Here is a 19,698-nt window from a genome sequence, read left to right on the forward strand (position 1 = left end):
CATGTAACAATTCATCTCCCGGACTGGACAGAATCAAATTCAACTTGTTGAAGAATCTGCCAGATACCGCTAAGAAACGCTTGTTGAATTTATTCAATAAGTGTTTAGAGATGAACATTGTGCCGCATGAATGGAGACAGGTGAAAGTTCTCGCCATCCAAAAACCGGGAAAACCAATTTCTGATTACAATTCGTATAGGCCGATCGCAATGCTCTCGTGTCTCCGGAAATTACTCGAAAAAATGATTCTCTTTCGGCTGGATAAATGGGTTGAATCAAACAATCTCTTGTCAAGTACACAATTTGGATTCCGTAGAGGCAAGGGTACGAACGACTGTCTAGCATTACTTTCATCAGACATTCAATTGGCGTTTGCCCAAAAAGAGCAGATGGGAGCAGTATTTCTGGACATCAAAGGGGCATTCGATTCGGTGTCTATAGAAGTGCTATCTAGTAATCTTAACTTTTGCGGACTTTCACCAATATTGAATAATTTTCTTTATAACCTGTTGTCTGAAAAAATCATGCATTTTAGTCATGGAGAAACCAAAGTTGAACGAATTAGTTACATGGGTCTACCCCAAGGCTCATGTTTAAGCCCCCTGCTATACAACTTTTATGTCCGAGAAATCGATGCTTGTATGGCACAAAATTGTACGCTAAGACAGCTTGCGGATGACTGTGTTGTTCATATCACAGGTAAAAAAGGCACTCAAATTAAACCTCCGTTACAAGAAACTCTAAATAATTTATCACATTGGGCCAGGAATCTAGGCATCGAGTTTTCGCCTAGTAAAACCGAGTTAGTAGTTTTTTCAAGGAAGCATTCCCCTCCTCAAATAGAGCTCCTTATGATGGGTAGAACTCTAACTCAATCTCTTAGTTTTAAATATTTGGGTGTCTGGTTCGACTCTAAATGCCTCTGGGGAAAACATATTAGGTACTTGACTCAAAAATGCCAAAAGAGAATCAATTTTCTTCGAACGATTACTGGAACCTGGTGGGGTGCTCATCCACAGGACCTCATCAGGTTATACCAAACAACGATACTGTCGGTCATAGAATACGGAAGCTTTTGCTTTGGGTCCGCCGCGCAAACCCACTTGATTAAACTAGAACGAATACAGTATCGTTGTTTGCGTATTGCCATGGGTTGTATGCAGTCGACACATACGATGTGTCTCGAAGTACTGGCGGGAATAATGCCGTTGAAAAATCGGTTCTTCGATTTATCGCTACGTTTCCTAATTCGAAGTGTTACTATGAATCCTTTGGTGATAGAAAATTTGGAAAGGCTTATGAATATTAATCCGCTAGTAAAATATGTAAACATTTATCATACTTTTAATCAATTAGAAATAAATCCTTTTTTATTAAATTCGGACACGAGTCACTTTTACCCGATTAGCAGTTCCTTGATAAGATTCGATCTGTCCAGGACCGCTGACATCCGTGGAATACCAGATCACGTCCGACCCAACGTCATTCCTTCAATCTTTGCATCAAAAGTACGTGAAATTGACCCTACAAAAATGTTCTTTACTGATGGTTCTAGAATCAACGGCGCGACTGGTTTCGCAGTGTACAATGAGCGCTTTGAAGCTTCGTTCAAGCTTCGAGAGCCATGCTCCGTTTACGTTGCTGAATTAGCCTCAATTTATTGTAGCTTGGAACACATTTGCACACTGCCCGTAGACCACTATTTCATCTATTCGGATAGTCTCAGCTCCGTTGAGGCAATTCGATCGATGAAACTGATGAAGCGCTCTTCCCATTTTTTGCTGGAAATTTCAGGGATATTGGGCGCTTTGATCGAAAATTCGTACAGGATTACCTTAGCTTGGATCCCATCTCATTGTCTTATTCAAGGCAATGAGAATGCGGACTCATTGGCTAAGGTGGGCGCGTTACAAGGTGAAATTTTTGAGAGGATAATAACTTACAATGAATATTTTTCAATACCTCGCACTTTAGCGATGTACGCTTGGCAGTCTAGCTGGGATAATGGCACAAAGGGACGTTGGCTCCATACGATTATCCCTAAGGTTCCGACGAAGGCATGGTTTAAGCATTTTAACATGAGTCGCGATTTCATTCGCGTGGTTTCTCGGCTCATGTCAAATCACTGCCGGCTTGACGCGCATTTGTTTCGTATACAACTAGTTGCAAGCAATGTTTGTGTTTGTGGGGATGGCTACCACGACATTGATCATGTTGTGTGGACGTGTGAACGGTTTGATCGATCGAGGGCTTGGCTACTGGATACCCTTAGGGCCCGATGTAAACTACCTGGTGTTCCAATTCGAGACATCTTGGCAAACTTAGATTTAGAATATTTGTATCCCATCTACAAATATCTCAAACTGTCTGACTTGGTCGTTTAGTCCTCTTCCTCTCTGTCTTTACTCTATCTAATGCTCTTTTCGTCTATTCATTAGAACAACCTCTCGTCCGACCGGTTCGATAACACCGGAATGAAGGCTGACCAGGAACACAATACCTGCGGTAGCTTACGAAACCACGCTACAGGAAGCCACCACCGACCAAAGACGGAAATCTGTTCTCGAGAGTGACCCTACACAATCCTCTTTCCCTCCCTCTTAGTTAATCAATTAACAGTTGAGTAGCCGCGACGATTACGGCCCCCCTCTTACTAACACCACATAAAAGTGAAAGTGAATACTCGGCAAAAAAAGAACTTTATAAGTTAAATGCCTTAATAAAGCTACTTGTAAATGATCTGCCCACAAGCAATCCAAATATTTTTTCGCACGATTTGATTACCGTATTTAGTTTATTTAACTGGTGGGCAGCTTATCCACCTTGTGTAAATGAAGTCAGGCCTATTTAAAAGTCAGCTTGATCAACCAGTCAGAAAAAAATGACCTTTTTATCATTTCATCATTCATATTTTCGGATTAAGCTTGAAAAAAGAAACAAATTGTTATTCTCCCACATCCCTCTAACTTCATGGAATCAATAATCATCAATTTTATTCATCTTTTAGGTAGCTATTGGGTCCTCTTGGATTTCTTAAACGATAAAGCATGTGAATTTTCGTCGAATAGTTGATTTCCAGTTGTTTTCTTAACTCTCACTGGGACTTTCCTGGATTTTTCTTGATACTGCCCAAAAAAAATTTGTCAATGAACTTCAGTATTGGACGTCAGCGTCCTACAACTACTTGACAGATTGTCCCCAAATTTTGTGCACGTACACGTTACATTACTAGGTTGCTTCACTGAAAACTTCATCATTTTCCATCCATGCATACAAAAGTTATTCACACGAAACAAGTGTTGAATTTTTTTGTCGAACACACTTCTTAGGTGTTAAAAATCCTCATCTTTTGATGGCATTGACATAAAAGAAAATTCCACGTAGGTTGCACATTTTGGTCAGATAAATAAAAAAAAATGAACAAAACATAATTTGATTTAAGAAAACTGTTGATTTTAAATTTTGGTAAAAATTTGGTTCAATTATTATTTTTTAAGTATAGTCTTCAATCCAAACAAAATTCAAAAGTTCAAATCATATCACTGTTGGGAATTTTTAAGGTGTGAATATTTTTTTAAATCAAATCTTTAAAAAAAATCGAATTTTCTCTAAGAATGCGTTTGCGCAAACTCTAAACATGATTTTCTTTAGTTGGCCATTAAAAACCCTTTTAGTTCTCCTACATTGTTATTTTAATAAAATCTTGGAATTATTTTTGACGTCTTACTTAAAATGCGTTAATTTTGGAATGAACTAGATAAAAATATTGTTTTTGCTTATATATCGAAAAAAATTCAACTAGCGCTTTTTGAGTCAAAACTTTAGTTCTATCATGAAATAAATTTTTAATTATGATGACAAATAAAGTTTGAACTAATATTTAATGACTGATATACTAGAAATTTTAGTCAAAATTTGATTCCTGCCGTTTAAATGTATTGATTAAAAAATCTTTACATTTCTTGCCAAATTATAAAGCGAAAAAAAAAATAAATTAAAAGAGGAATATCGCATGACAAAATATATGAAAATAAATCAGATTTAAATTTTTGTGTACTACACAGATAACGAAAAAAAAAATTCCTTATATTTTCACTTTGCTTAATAAAACACAACTTTGCTTATTTTTGTAAGGTAATCTGCAATGGTTTGTAAAAAAAAGCAGGATATCTGCAAGCAATTTGATATTTATCACGTAATCCATTAAAGTTTCATTCTCTTCTAGCATTACTGGGTACTTATTTGACTTTCAAATGATACCTCTCAATGACAATCATCGCCATTTTCTGATTTTTATTTATTTCCTCTCGTTGTTTCTTCCCCCTTTCGAATGCATTAATCTTCTTCGGTCCTGGGGACATCCTGCAGATGTGTACGACTACATATTCATCGACAGTGGCAGTCCGGATTCGTACCTGGCGGCCGGTGAATTGGCCCTGGCCAGCATCGGATCCAGCACCGGCATCAACGACAGCAGTCTTCTGCTGCTCAATGGGACCTGGAACAATGGAACCGGAAACGGAACCGGCCTGGACGGACTTGGACAGGAACCGCTGGCCGATCTGATTGCAATGGCCGTGACGTCACTGATTCTTGGACTGATGATACTCGTTACCGTTATAGGTGGGTACATTTAACGTTTAAGGCCTTATTGCTTTCCAAATTATAGAAGGCTTCATCCTTCAATCTAGCAGGGATCTAGAGCATGGAATCGGAACTATTGTCATTGTTGAGTGTGCTTCATGCTCGGTCCATAAAAATGGCTTTTATCGGACCCTGTGGTCGATAAAAGTAAAGTTTATGTGCACTGAAAATCTCCGCGCGGAACCATACGAGATGAGAATTTTATTCCGCTGCTCCCAGTTTGCTGCTGCACGTCAGCTCATAGACCGGCATCATAAATCATACTCTTTAAACATGAACATAAAAATGGCTCAGATTCCAGAAATGAATTATATCTAACGAGAGAGGAAACTCGGAAACAAAAAAAAATTCCAACTCCAACTAACTGCCTTTGATTAAAAAATATATTTTCCTCTTTTCCCCGTTCTTTTTTCTTCATCTCTCTCTCTCTCCATTTATTCAATTTAGGAAACGTTTTCGTTATTGCCGCCATTATCCTGGAGCGTAATTTGCAGAATGTGGCAAATTATTTAGTGGCTTCACTGGCCGTCGCTGATTTACTCGTAGCTTGTTTAGTTATGCCCTTGGGTGCCGTATATGAGGTAAGGTCCATCTCGTTGTTGTCCTGTGGTTTTGCTGAGCGCCAGTATCATCGTTGTCGTACGGTAAACAAATCTGGCAGCCAACATTTCTCGTTCTCGTTCCGGTGGCCAGCCGAGATGAGGTTTTTCGTTTGGGCTGAACTGAAGTAGAGTTGGTCAGGATGAGCATAAACAAACATACACGGGAAAAACCTGGGCACCGTAAATTGAAGCGCTTTGGAACGTGATAATGGCATTACAACTACCCAATTCGTTCCAGATACACCATAACTCATAATATTTAGTAGATTCATTTAAATTTAAAATGAAGGATACCTTATACGAAATAATTTGAGTATGTAAAGCACGATATCGTATAATAGGGCCCGTTAAGTTTCGTAGAAGGATTTAAAGAAAAAAAAATACAGCAACGCTATTTTCTGCATGGGCAGAAGCATATGTAGAGCTTTTCCCGGTTCATTTCAATCAAAAATTAAAATATTTTGTCGGTGATCATCTATACATTTTTTTTTCTTTTTGAAATCTTTAGAAATTTTTTAATTTCAGTGGTGCTAACTGGTAGCTCAACAATCATTTCAAAAACTTTGAAAAATTTTCAAAATTATTTCAAACTAGTTACAAAGCTATTTAAACAATGAAAATTGCTAAAGAATATCTTCTTTAGCCTAAAATTTAAAAATCGACTGGCAATAGTCTGAAAGGGTCAAATTATGAGAAATTATTAGAATTATCTGAACCAATTTGAATTCATTTGATTTCATTATCTTTAGATTTTCTGATTGTTGAAACACTAGAGGAAATTTCATTAACAAAGCTTTATAATTAACAATTTTTGATGAGAATTCAGTTTTTATACTTCTTCTGAGTCAAATGTCTTAAAATCCCATTCGCACTTCAGACCAGGGATGCTTTTCTCCGTGGAATTTTTACGGAGCCGGAGAATTTCAACACCGCACTATTATTGCCACGAGCTCTCCGGAGAGATTGTTAGTTTTTCACCACTCTCTATTTGCTTTAGAAGTTCTCGAGTGTCATATACACTAACTTAAACTAGCACCGCCACAAGATCCTCACATTGGAGCATAAATGTTTGCACCGTAGTGCTCCGTAGAGTGGCAAATTTCTTCACCGGTGAGAATCACCTGACACATTCCACCGTGACGTGAAATCGCTTTTCCGGACTTTTCTGCACTGTTATCGTTCTAGAAGTCAACCAATTTACTTGAAAATGAAAAAATAGTAGCAAACGGTCGCAAATTGAATTTCCTTCAAAATGAATACAATTTGGTCATTTTAAAATTTAAGTTGTTTTTGTTGTGACTAATTACTTTTGTGACGTGAATTCACGCTAGAGTTAACCATTTCGGACTTTAATACATACATCCTTGAATTCCTGTTCTTTCTGTGGAAATAGAATATCGGTGTCTTCGAATGAGTTGTAAAGAAAATAATTACCCACAATTTGATGTACGGAACTTCTCGATTGAATAACAACGAACGAAGTTATGCTGATTTGAAGTTGTGACGTGAATTCACTCAGTTCAAACAGAACAGGGTAGTTGACTGAATTCATGTCCCGAAATATAAAGTTATACTGTGGCTATACTGAACCATTCTTTGGAGTCTTCAAATTTTATGTACATTTTCAAAAACGATATTTTGTTGTTCCGACTTTTACAATCATAAATTTTTAGTATCTGCACCTAACTTTTTCCTTATTTTGATTGCCACTTGAATAGCAACATATTGAGGGATCATATGTTAAAATAACTGCTATCTTTATTTGAAGATTCACCAAAAAAAAAATTTTTTTTGATTTTTTTTCAACCTTTTTGCTTTTTTATTTGAAAATAATGAACTTATTATAAAAAATCAACTAAATTATGCTCGATTTGTCAAAATCCGACCATCTGGAGGGTCAAAACAGCTTTCAGAGCACATTTTCATATAAAATTTAACGAAAAATCAAATTTTGTGACGTGAATTCACTCATTCGCGCTGTTGTAACTCAGCTAGATTCCAACCGATTTGTATAAATTTGAGTGTTTCAGAATCGTCTTATCATTTTTGAAGAAAATCTCATTTTTTTATTTAAAAAAAAAGTCAGAGTTTTCTCGTAAAATTAAAAACTTCCCTTTTTTTGTGACGTGAATTCACTCATTTGCGACTGTTTTTGTTCGCTTTTCAAACCAACTATATTGGATATAAACAAATTCTTTTTTCTACAAAATGAAGCCGTGTTTTTTAGCTTCTGAACATACTAAAAATATTTCCGAAAAAAAATCATCCAAAATAATGATTTTGTAAAAGTTGTCAAAAACACCACTTTTTTTAACAAAAAAACTGATTTTCAAAATCATCTAACACATGTGAAAAAAAACTTTTTTTTCGTTGGTTTCGTGTGATTTGAATTATCAAAATTATAGACAATTTTGAGATTTTTTGATACGCGAACGGATAAAAATCACTTTTGAGCGGTACAAGCGCGTGGAATGTGTCACCTGCGTTTTTTTTGGTGACCTGGATCTGCCGAACGTAATAAAAGCAGGAAGTTGAAGGCAATGTGCCATAAGACACTATCCATTCCTAAGCCATTCACACCAGGCGTTCGTAAATCAATCGCTTTGATTGATGCATCAGTTGATCGATTTATTTTAGTAAATGTCAAAAAATCTTCCGAAGCATTTGATTCTTATTCAAAAAATTACTTCGATCAAAAACATCATCATTTTAAGCTTAAAAATGTAGTAATCTGATGAATAAGAAATCTACTAAAAAAAATCAATTGTTACAACTGGAGACAATTATCGTTTAAGAGGAAAAAATGTAATGTAACGATAATTAAAAGCAATCTCTAAGAAAAAACACCAAGCTTCATTGAGATGCTGTATATTTTTGTGTTCGCTTGAAAAAAATCTCCTAGCAATTGCTTAGACATTAATTAGCAATTCTTCTCACATTAAATTGAACAATTTAATCAATAGGATATATACCAAATTGCCCGGATTTATCTGGCACAAAACTTGAAAAAAGCTACCGGGAATATTGCAAGAAGTTGCACTCGGCCCGAACTTTTGTGAAAATTGTAATAATGAAAAAAAAGTTTTGACAAAATAAACATTTTTTATTCAAAGAAATCTTAAATAAGATTAGAAAGCAATGGATTTGGATTGGTAAAACATTTCTTCTTCAGGTAAACAAACTGTTTCTTGGTTGCTAGTCCTATTGGAATTGCCTCTTTAAGTATATTATCACACGAAATACCCCTAAATATATTCAATCATCAGCAATGTTTACGTGTTCAATAATTGGATCGATCGGTTTTCTCGGTGGTGAATGTGGTAAACATAAGAGCTCTCACTCTCACGCACGTTGGTGTTGGATTCAATCGATTCAATGTAATCTCTCCAGTGGTGTTAGTTAAACATCTCCGTGGTGAAATGCAGAGAATCTCCGCGGAGAGTTGAAAAACCCACACCGCGGAGATTCTCAATAGAGAAAAAGCATGCCTGCTTCAGACTCAATGCAAGTCTCTACTGCAGTTTAACTTGCTTAAATTTTGCATGCTACTTTCTTTTAATAAAACGATCATTAAAGCCTGGAGTGTTTTATAAAAATTTTTATTTCTATTTTTAAGCCCAATTTTAGTAACCCTCCTGTATACTGTGACTGTGATTCTCCAATTTTATTCAAAGTGCAAGCATTACTTTTAAAATTAAATATTCCTAACTTTTACAGTTTTCAATTCACTATATTATTATTAGAGATGTACCGAATATTCGGTTGGCCGAATATTCGGCGCCGAATACCGCCAAAAAACCGTTAAGCCGAATATTCGGCTCACCGAATAGTTGAGCTAAGTATTCGGCCGAATAGGCCGAATATCTACTATGGACTTGTAAATTTTTCGGATAATTTTTGATAATTTATCAAATATCCAAAAGTAATGTTGTAAAAGCTACACAATCATTAAAAACTTATGGTTTCATAAAACCATCTATGGTGTATCCGCGTATCTTTCACTTTAGATCGTTCAGGAGAATGCTGAACAGTATCATTTCATACTTTGATTATAGTTTATCCAAGATTTTCTGGATATATTCAGGCTTGCCCATAAATCCAGTAAAGAATCCAGATAAGTCAAATCTGGCCGGGATGTTCAGATATTGTTAACAACTTCCCGAGTTTTGCTCGAGTTTATTCAGATTGTTTGCTAAATCAAATAAGAAACTGAAATTCCTCTTTAAAAGTTTTAAGATTTTGTGTTCAATAACGATTTTTCAAAAAATTTAAAATATACATAAATTTTGAACTTTTTTGATTTTTTTTTTTCAAAAATTGTCCTGAATGCCTGATCATGTGGATACGTGTGGTTGAAAGTATGGTATGCTTAAGGTTAAAGATCATTTATCTTTTCAACAACTATTTTGAAGATACCTTGCTAAAATTCGACCTTCATCTAATGCAATATCAGAGAAGCAATTTCAAATAGCTTGGCACCTGTTTCAACATGTTTTATCCCAGATTTCATAGGAACGCAATCTCTTTGGTGATAAACGCCCTAGAAGCGTGATGTCTTTTCAGTTGTTGATGATATTTTGAAAATCAGGAAAACACCTACTGAGGGTAAAAGTTTAAGGCTAAAAACTTTATTTAAATAAACGTACAACAACAACAATAACCCCAATTAAAAAAATGTAATATATCAATCGATATCATCTGGTTGAGAATAATCGACTAAAAAACATGAGGGGCTTTAATATGGAAGAAATTGAAAGCATTGAAATAATCGCTTAGGATTTTTTCATTACAAACTCAATACAATATTCAACCGAATATTCGGCCGAATATTCGGCCGAATATTCGTTTGGCCGAATAGTTGAAGAGGTCAATATTCGGTATTCGGCCGTTCGCCGAATACCACTATTCGGTACATCTCTTATTATTATTATAATCTCTTAAATTCTTTGCTATAAATTGAGTTTTAATGCTTTTAGGATTTTTTAAGGGGGGAGGTAGAGTCTAACACTTTGAAAAAATCGATTTTTATTTTTTTTTTATTTTCTTATTGTAAAACATTTCAAGAATGTTGTGTCAAATTTTCAAGTCAATTGAAGCAAAACTGTAGAAATTATAGGCCTTTATCTCCTCCTATCTAATACTGCAAGAAAGCAAGAGCAGAAACTTCAAACGCGTTTTTCTCGAAAGCACATTTTTAAAGTTCGTGGACATCGTCATTTGAAAACTACTTATCCGATTCTTTTCAAATTTGGAACATATTTTCTACATATAAAATACCAGACCCCAACGGTTTTCTTTTTTTTCCTTTGGGGAAAATTTAGAGATAAAAAATGGCTGATTTTTTCGTGAAAAATCGTAGTTTTTACTTCAAACAGCCACAAAAATTTCATAAACTTTTTTTAAGTTAAATAAAAACGTTGGGGTCCAGAAAAACATCTATTAAAAATATTTTGCTCTGATTTTTTGACTTCAGATGATTCTGTGCTGAGATACAGTGTCCACCGCAAATCCTGTTTTCTAAAAGGCATCCTCGAAAGTGCTCCGTCCCCGGCTCATTTTTCAATATTTTTCTACGAAAAAATTACTAAATGTTCTTTTAACAATGCTTTGTATAATGCAAAAAATTTGAATACATTTGTTTGAACGATAGCTCTAGAAAAAAATCGTGAAAATTGTGTTTTTTTACGCGTTAGACCCTACCACCCCTTAAATTGATAAATCTAGTGAAAAGCTGTGATAAATGTCGATCTTAAATTTACAAAAATCAACAGTATTGTTGGCAATAGTAATTTGCAAATGATCGATAGCAAACTAGCCTGAAATGTATTAGATTCGTTCTTCCCATGCTTATTTCAATTATTATACTGACCACTGCAGTTCTTCTTTATTATTCTTCGGAACATTCATGAAGCATTCATCTTACAGAAAATAATTCATAATTTCTACAATGTTTTATCACTTGTGATAAAAATCTCTAGAAAAAATTAGTTTGAAGTAACCATAGAAATCGATAAAAACTTAAAAATTTAAGATGCAAAAATCTGGTCTTAAATTGTCGATGAAATTGAAACTTCCCCTGAAAAAAAAAAGTTTTTCATCTTATATTCATTAATTTAAAAATATCAACATTATTTAAATTCTTACGCGAAAATGAATTGAGAGTATGATTGAGAGTAAATTATTGAACCTTCAATATGAAAAAAGGTAATTTGAAATTGATGTTTTGTAGCCGAAGATGTACGGATTTCATTGCAATTACTTTTTCTTCTAACTAAATTTGATATTTTAAATTCTCTTGAAAACTGGTTTACTGAGACTTGTATAAATTTCAATCTGAGGTAAAAGAAATTGAAAAATTCAATAAACGAGTAGTATCATAAAAAAAATTATGTTTTATTCATTTGCATCTGAGCATACAAATAATATGGAAATTATTCAAGAACAAGTTTAAAAACAAGATTTTTTTTTTATATTCCGTTGGAAACCAATAAAAGGATGTTGGACTGTTGTCATTCATAATCAATTTTAAATAATATTTTTATGAAATTGATTTGCGGCTTTATCGGTGAGGGTTAAAGAGTTGAAATGAAAGACGGATAGAAGATCAGAAAAAAATTCTAAGGTGGTGAAAAGAGCGAAGAGCATTTGAAATAGAAGCTTGACCACATACTAAATTCTATGTCCCGCACCAATTAACTGTATTCGCTCTTTTCACCACCTTAGAATATTCTTCTGATCTTCTATCCGTCTTTCATTTCAACTCTTTAACCCTCACCGATAAAGCCGCAAATTAATTTCATAAAAACAAATTCATGGTGATTTCTCTTCATAAATTTAAATAATATTTTCATATAAAATAAGTTTTTCAATCCACATCACTTATCTTTCTAGGCGTTGATATTTTTGTTATGTTTCAGAATGACAAAAACTTGAATAAAAATGAAAAAAAAAATACATTCTTAAAGAAAAATATTGCTGTTCCATTGCACTGTAATAATTCTGCAGATTGAAAATTAATAAATATACACTATAAATTTTCCAAAAAAAAAAACACATCGTGTCGGGACTTACCAACCAAATATTTTAATTTTGCCTGGAAATAACTCAAAAAAGGCTAAATTTTAAATTCCTGGAGAAAAAAAAGAGTCACTGTTTTTTTTCTTTTAAACATCTTCTAGGAACACACCGTAAGGATGAATAGGGACGATAATTGGGAAAATGGATTGAATGCACAAGTTTTTCAAACAAACTGTTTCAAGTTTCAATATAACTTCAGGGCTCATAATTGAGCTAACCTTTTGATAAAAATTTCATTCAACGTAAATAATTTATGATTGGTCAAACTTCCCGATTACTCATGTTATAATGTTCAGGTCGATAAGAGATTGCCTTGGACAAAAACGTCTGAGGGGCGGGGGGTGAGGTTGAGTTTAGGAGTTTAACCCAAATCAATAGAGATTCTAACCAAGTAAAATTTTCAGCTCAAGAAATGAATGTACTGTTGTGACTAGAAATATCTTGATCCCTAAAGTAATCTTAAATAAATGTTAATAAACATTTTAGAAAATAAGGCTTCCGGCCGAATTTCGCCCTAAATCACTTTAGGCCTTAAACATTTTATTTGAAGACACTTCATTGACACTATTAAAAGTTAATTTTTAATCACAATTTCACATAACTTTTGTTCTAAAAATCAGATTTTGACACTCAAGAATCTTAACTCGTCTTTGAAATAAGTTTTCTTTGAGAAGTGAAACCAAACAGGATTAAGATTTGAATGAACCCATTTAACATCAAAATTCATTCATCCAAATCTCATTTATTATTATGGTAGCCAGGTAGGATAATAAAAAAAATCGGAATTAAATTTTCGTTTTTCATGTAGATTTATTTTTTGATTCATCAGTTTGATTTTACTCTTATCTGAGCCATTTTGAACTTATAAACGTTATATCACCAAACCAGAGGTCAAAGATCAAATCTGACAAAAGATGAAATCTGACAAAAGATTGAGGCCGAATTCTTCCAAATCTTTCAAATCTTAATTTCTTTTGAACTCACCAAATTCTACAGTTCTGCTATTAAAACTTTTTTTTTCAATATTATATCTATGCATTTCAATCCTGAATTCATGTGTTCATAAACATAATCTACTTGTAAGCCATAAACCTTTGAAATAAGAAAAACACTTGACGGTGACAAAACATACGTCTTGGTGGCCGAGTGGTAAACGTGGTAAGATGGTAATCGCTGGTCCACTGATGGCATGGGTTCGATTCCCATCTCGGTACTGGATATTTACTGTTAATCTTAAGTTGTCCGCGTCATTTATTCAGTCTGTAATGCCTAAATCGGCTAAGACGGTGTATGTCTTTTCAAAACATTCATGGCTTCAAATTTAAAACTATAAAATTTGTGGCTTAAAATTTATAAACAATGCACATATTAAATTTTTTTAATTATTTTAAATCGATAAATAACGATAAAACTTCGAAAAATGATGGAAGAAATCAACTTCAAAGTTAAATTCAAATGCGCAATGTTCACTTAATTAATATTTGCATTGTTTTTTTTCCAAAATTCACTTGAACATTCCTTATTCCTTTTATCACGACCATTTACATTAACGCTGGATGTAATTTTTTGGTATTTTTTGCTTCGATTTTGTTCGCTGATAATTTTTTTAAAAAATTCGCTAATTTTACGTTTTTCATCTACATTTATTCGACCATCTTTAAAAAATCATTTTTTTTTTCGCTAGCTAGGGCCGTCTCTCTGCTCTTACTCACGGCGAAAAAAAATGAGATATTTTTTTTTATTATCGAAATAAAAATCAATCATCATGTGTATAGAATACATTCTCTTTAATTAAAAATGGAATGAATTTTTTCCCAATCGAAAATTCATATTTGTAATTTTGTTCGAGCATTGTTCCAAATTCATGATCAATATAATCGTGGAATTTTCAATTAACACTGAAAATGAAAAAGTTGAAATGAAACTAAAATCAACATTTTAATTAAATTAAATTCCTAATTTATTTGAATTTTATATAAGAACAAGGGTTGAATGTCTTTTTAAATCTGATGTTATATTTTATGTATTCGTTTTCTGTTGCTTCGTAAATATAGATTTGTAATATGTAATCCAGTTTACAGTTTAAATTCATGTTTCAATTTTATTTAATGGTTCATGTATTAAAACAGCGATTTGAATTTGAATAGTATCAGTACAATTTATTACTTAATCGAGTTTATTGTATGGGCTTTAGTAAGAAACTGGAATAAGGAATTCATTTTCTATACGAATTTCGAAACCCCCCCTGTCTCATGGACAGGTCCACCGCATGGGATATCGAGTTTTTTTTTTTAATATTGATCAGTAAAAAGTATAATAATCTGCATAACAAATTTTTAAATAAAAACCTAGTTTACTGAACAGCAATATTTAGAATTTGCCTCAAATAGCAATTAACATTAGAATTTCTAAGAATATTTATGAAACCCTTAAAAACATCACAAAAAATACAAATTTAATATATGTAGACGTTTGCATTTTGAATTGACGAATGTTGAAGTAGGATGTTTGAAGTTATAGTATGTTTTTAAATGACGTTATTTAACAATCCTAACGTTCAACTGTTTAAAAATAATCGTGGCAAGTATGAAATTTGCTACAGAATCTCGATTCCAGATAATGCCGGAATAAAATACCATTTTTTTTGTCACCCCACCCCCTTTCGATTTTTCCAAAAAAAAAATCAAGGATTGAATAAATAAAGTTTAAGGTATTTCATTGAAAATTTCATGAAGTCTTCAAATATTCGTTGAAAGTTGGAAGATCGAAAGTCGAACTGTAGAAATGGTAAATTTTAAAGCTTTCTATCCAAATTAACGCGATTTTTTGATTTTGTACATTTTAGGCCAGTGATTTTCAATTTTTTTTTTCACTTAACGCCAATATTTTCCTTGGTTTTTGAGCTCACCTCCTTCTGAGCAAATTTGAGCACAGTATTAAAAAACATGTTATAACACTGATACCACAAAACAAAACCCGGTTTAGTACACTTAACAGTGGATTTGAGCCTTTCTTTCAGATTCAAAACATATTTGATTTGCGTGTTTCAATTTATAACGGATGAATGTTTACAAAAATCACTTTTGTAAATGATTTTCGTTAAATGAAGCTATCAAACGGACTAACTGTTTAAACTATAGGGGATAAAAAAGGATTTTTGAAAAATTACACGATTTTTTGTTACAATCGATAAAAACAATTTTGTTAATTTTGTCAATTTTGTCAATTTTTTCAATTTTGTTAATATTGTCAGTTTTAGCAATCTTGTCAATTCAGTGAATTTTGTCCATTTTGTCATCGTCAATTTGGTCAATTCTGCCAATTTTCTCGATTTTGTCAATTTTATACCTTTTATCAATTTTATGATTTTTTTAACTAAGTGAATTTTGTCAAATTAATGAATTATGTCAAGTTATCAATTTCGTCAATTTTGTCAAATTGGTCTATTTAATCATTTTTTTTTCAATTTTGTCAATTTTGTCGATTTTGTCATTTTTGTATTTGGTCAGCCTGGCGAAAATGGTTAATACAGAGTTTTTTCCTGTTTCTTCAACTTTGTCAATAATGATTATTAGCTTTTTAGCTTCATATGTATGTTCCAAAAAAATCCCAAATGCTTAAAACTCTACTATGGAGGGTTTGGTGGCGCTACTGTTCAGATTGACATCCAAGCCGTCATCGTTTTTGCTAGACACCAACCCCAACAACAATGGCCCTTATTCTGCGCCGCGCGTGACGTGATGATTGTCACCTCACCTCGGAGTCACCGTGAGATTTGTCACCTTATTCCCGTAGTCGATGTGGGTAAAGTGACAGAGGTTCATTCGTAGGTGAGTGACTGAGTGAGCTCATGTGTCAACTAGCTCGGTTTGTTTTGTTTTGCTCGCGTTTCCGAATTTTAAAATTAGTTTTTTAATGAACAACTGCGAATTTAGTTTCGGAAAATACCACAATCCAATTTTAAGGTGTTAGCAAGTCGTCCAGGCCGGATTTGGAGCCGAAATTTGCAGCGGATGAGCCGGTAAGCTGACTGATTGGAGTAAAAAAACTAACCGCAAGTTATTTTCCTACACCGTAGCCACCACAAGGCCGCTGTGGAAAAGCAGTAGTAAGCAACCGAGGAAGGAAAGTTTTCAACTTTTTGTACCAATTGTGCTTGCTTTCCATTTTGTTGTGTTGTGTTGTCGGAAAATGTAATCGTAGAGACAATTTCGCACCAACATCCGGAAATGTCCAATCGCCACGGAAAACCGTAAGTACAGTGAAGGAACTTCAGAGCAACATAAACAAAAATACAGACACGAATGCCACAAGGATGGTAAAGTGTCGTAAATAAAAAAAAAAAAAAATAAACAAAAATTCTAAAAGTGTTCGAATTTCCAGCTGGAAACTGCACCGAGCAGCTGCGGAAATCTGCCACAAGCGGAACATGATAGATGGTTTCCAATATGCCGCCTTGCGAAGTAACTGCCCATGATGCTGGATGATTCAACGCAGCTGTCTGAAATGTGGCAGCTGTCTGAAATTTGCAACAGGCAATCCGGGAAGCAAATTAAATTTTTAATAATTTTTGTCGGCTACCTTATAGTCATATTATGCACCGAATAGGGTGATGTAAAATCTACAAATAAATTTATATATTTGACCGTTCAATTCGCAGTACTGGCTCTTTTATGAATTATTCCGAAATACTCAGAATCAGATTTCAAATTTCATATTTTTCCCTAAAATCATTTTAAAAGCTAAAAAAAAACAACAAAAATTTTAAAATCGTTTCAATTTTATGCAATTGTTCTTGCTTGTCCCACTGGATGCAAATTTTTGGTTAAATTATTGCCGAGTCGGTACCTGAATCGGTACCGACAATTGTCACCTAAAATCGTCACCCGAATGCGACGATTCTCACCCACGGTGACTACGAGGATAGGGTAAGAACTCAAAAAGTTCATCCGAAGTGACGTTCCTCACCTAAACCGACTACTGGAATAGAGTGACTTGGGTGACTCGACTATCGTCACGTCATGCGCGGCGCAGAATAAGGGCCAATAACGCAACGTTAGATCTGAAGAGAGGAAGAGAAAAGGGAACTTGGGAGCTTAAAGCTCGAGAGGATTCAGTAGCATTTGTTTTATTGGATTTAATTTGCTTCCACGCAAGGAATATTTAAAGAAGGTAGTGCCAAGGCAGCCCTGCTCTAGTATTGGTTCAGGCTGAGACGTCACAATCACGAAAATCCTGTTAATTAACTAGAAAACTTTCCTTTTTCGATGAGAATTCGAAGAATCTCCTGGAAATTTTCCACTTTGAAAACGTGTTATTGTAGAAGGATTCTTACTCTTCAAGATGGGTGCAAAAAAAGTTGCATTTACGAATAATTTTTCTTTAAAAAAGACCATCGAAGTTCGAAAAAATTGTGGATTTTCACCACTGAAATTTGCAAAACTTTAAAATTAGTTCGAAGTCTTCCATGAAAATGTTCAAGTAAGTGCAGTTTGAGCTCCTCATTACAAAAAAATGAGCAAAACACAATTTTTGATACCAAACCACAAACTTTAATTGGCATTTTAGTTAACTGAGTTAACAATCATGAATTGATATTAATTGTTCTACATAAGAATTGTATATGTTACACCGGTTGGATTAAAATCATTACAATCAGTTGGACACGCAAGATCTACCAGCTAGACTTTTCGAAGCTGATATTTTCTTCATTTTTGCACGTTTTAGCTTCAAGGCGACATTGCATTCATTAATAAATTAAGAAAATAACATTATTCAATCTTCTAAGGACCAAAAAACTGCATAACATTATGAAATAGAGGCCTTACAACAAAATCAAAATGAAATTGGAATTCGATTTCGTTCTAAAACGTGTTTTTCTTTGAAATTCCTACCATTCTCACATAAATTTTCGATACAATCGTTTTTGTGACGTCACAAAAAAAATCCAATATGGCTCTCGACACTACCTTATTTAAATATTCCTTGGCTTCCACGGGCGAAATACTTTCCTGTCATTGATGCTTAAGAAAAAGCTTCGTAAGCACGAACGGCACGTGAGAAGATGAGAGGATGTGCATACATCGTCCGCGTACCCGTGTTGTTTTCCCCTTCTCAGAGCAATCTGTGCCTGAATATAATGTTGTGGAAGTCTCGAAGTCACTATCGCTTTCGTACCATGCAGTGTGGGCACCACGTAGTCATCAACGACTTCATTATTTTCGGGGTCGTACCCCTTGGTGAAAACCATTTTATGTATAATAATTCGAAGCTCCGGTTCCGAAATTTGTGAAATGGTTCGGTTTCAAACTTAACCATTAAAATGAAAAAATACAATCATTGGCCGGGAAAATTTGAACTGTCGTCTTCCTCCCACACGGTTTCTGTCACGATGACTTCAAACCTGAGTGGGAGTGAAGTCTGTCTGATCTCCCTTCCACACATCGACAGGTCCATACTTTTAGATAGCAAGCGCGTATCTATGACGTCACGTATAATTTGACGTCATAGATACGATAATCTAGATTTTAGTGATTGCTGGTTGTGGCTAGCAAGCCAAATTGACACGTTTTTTGGAGTGATGATTTGATGATAATTACTATGGAAATTTATTTTTTAAACTATTTTGTTTTTTTTCTTTCTTTTATAGGACAAAGAAGAAAAAAAAATCAAATTTTTTAAGCTAAAAATCATTTTTATTGTACTGCCCAGTTTCGCAAAAACGTGCAAAAAAAGTTTACAAAAAATCACACCAATACACACAAATACACAGACATCGTCTGAACTCGACGAGCTGATTCGATAGGTACCTATAAAGGTATATCTAAGACCCATAATTAATGATCTCCCAAATCGACCGATAACTATACCTTTCTGAAAGAAAGGCAAAAAAGGAAGTGAAGAAAAGCTTATAAGATTTCTGAAAATCTATTAATTTTACAGTGAAATTTGATGAAGAATTGTAATAATGTAATTTACAAATTCGAGAGTGAAAACTACAGGAATAACGAATCCAAAGAAAAAGGAATAAAAACACACTTGAGATTTTGGATATCGAAAACATATCGTCTATAGCACATTCATGCACAATTGCACATACAAAGTTCCATACATTTTTATGGCATTTCGAATAAAATTTTTGGGACACCAACATTTTGAAATAATTAGCATATTAAAAAAATTGTAAGTCAGACAAATAAATTAAAAATTTACACTAATTAAAACGGAAAAAGTGAACTTCGTTTAAGAAAACATATTTTTCTCAAAATTTCATAATCTGATTTCAGCTAAATGAAATATTTCAACATAAATCAGTACTTTAGAAAAAAAAAAACCAAAATTTCAATAGCTGGTTAAAAGATGCTTGTCAGATTTC

The 19,698-nt window shown here is 33.8% G+C and overlaps 1 protein-coding gene across 3 annotated transcripts in view; it reads left to right on the forward strand.

Annotated features, from left to right (window-relative positions):
- The window catches only part of LOC129755641 (5-hydroxytryptamine receptor-like), a 443,410-nt gene that overhangs the window by 267,600 nt on the left and 156,112 nt on the right, over positions 1-19,698 (forward strand). For all 3 annotated transcript variants that reach the window (XM_055752243.1, XM_055752244.1, XM_055752245.1), the window contains 2 exons: positions 4,369-4,623; positions 5,092-5,225. In XM_055752243.1, coding sequence (XP_055608218.1) covers positions 4,369-4,623; positions 5,092-5,225 — 389 coding nt within the window. The remainder of the gene's footprint in view (positions 1-4,368; positions 4,624-5,091; positions 5,226-19,698) is intronic.

Source organism: Uranotaenia lowii, chromosome 3 (genome assembly GCF_029784155.1).
Source record: "Uranotaenia lowii strain MFRU-FL chromosome 3, ASM2978415v1, whole genome shotgun sequence".
NCBI lineage: Eukaryota > Metazoa > Arthropoda > Insecta > Diptera > Culicidae > Uranotaenia > Uranotaenia lowii.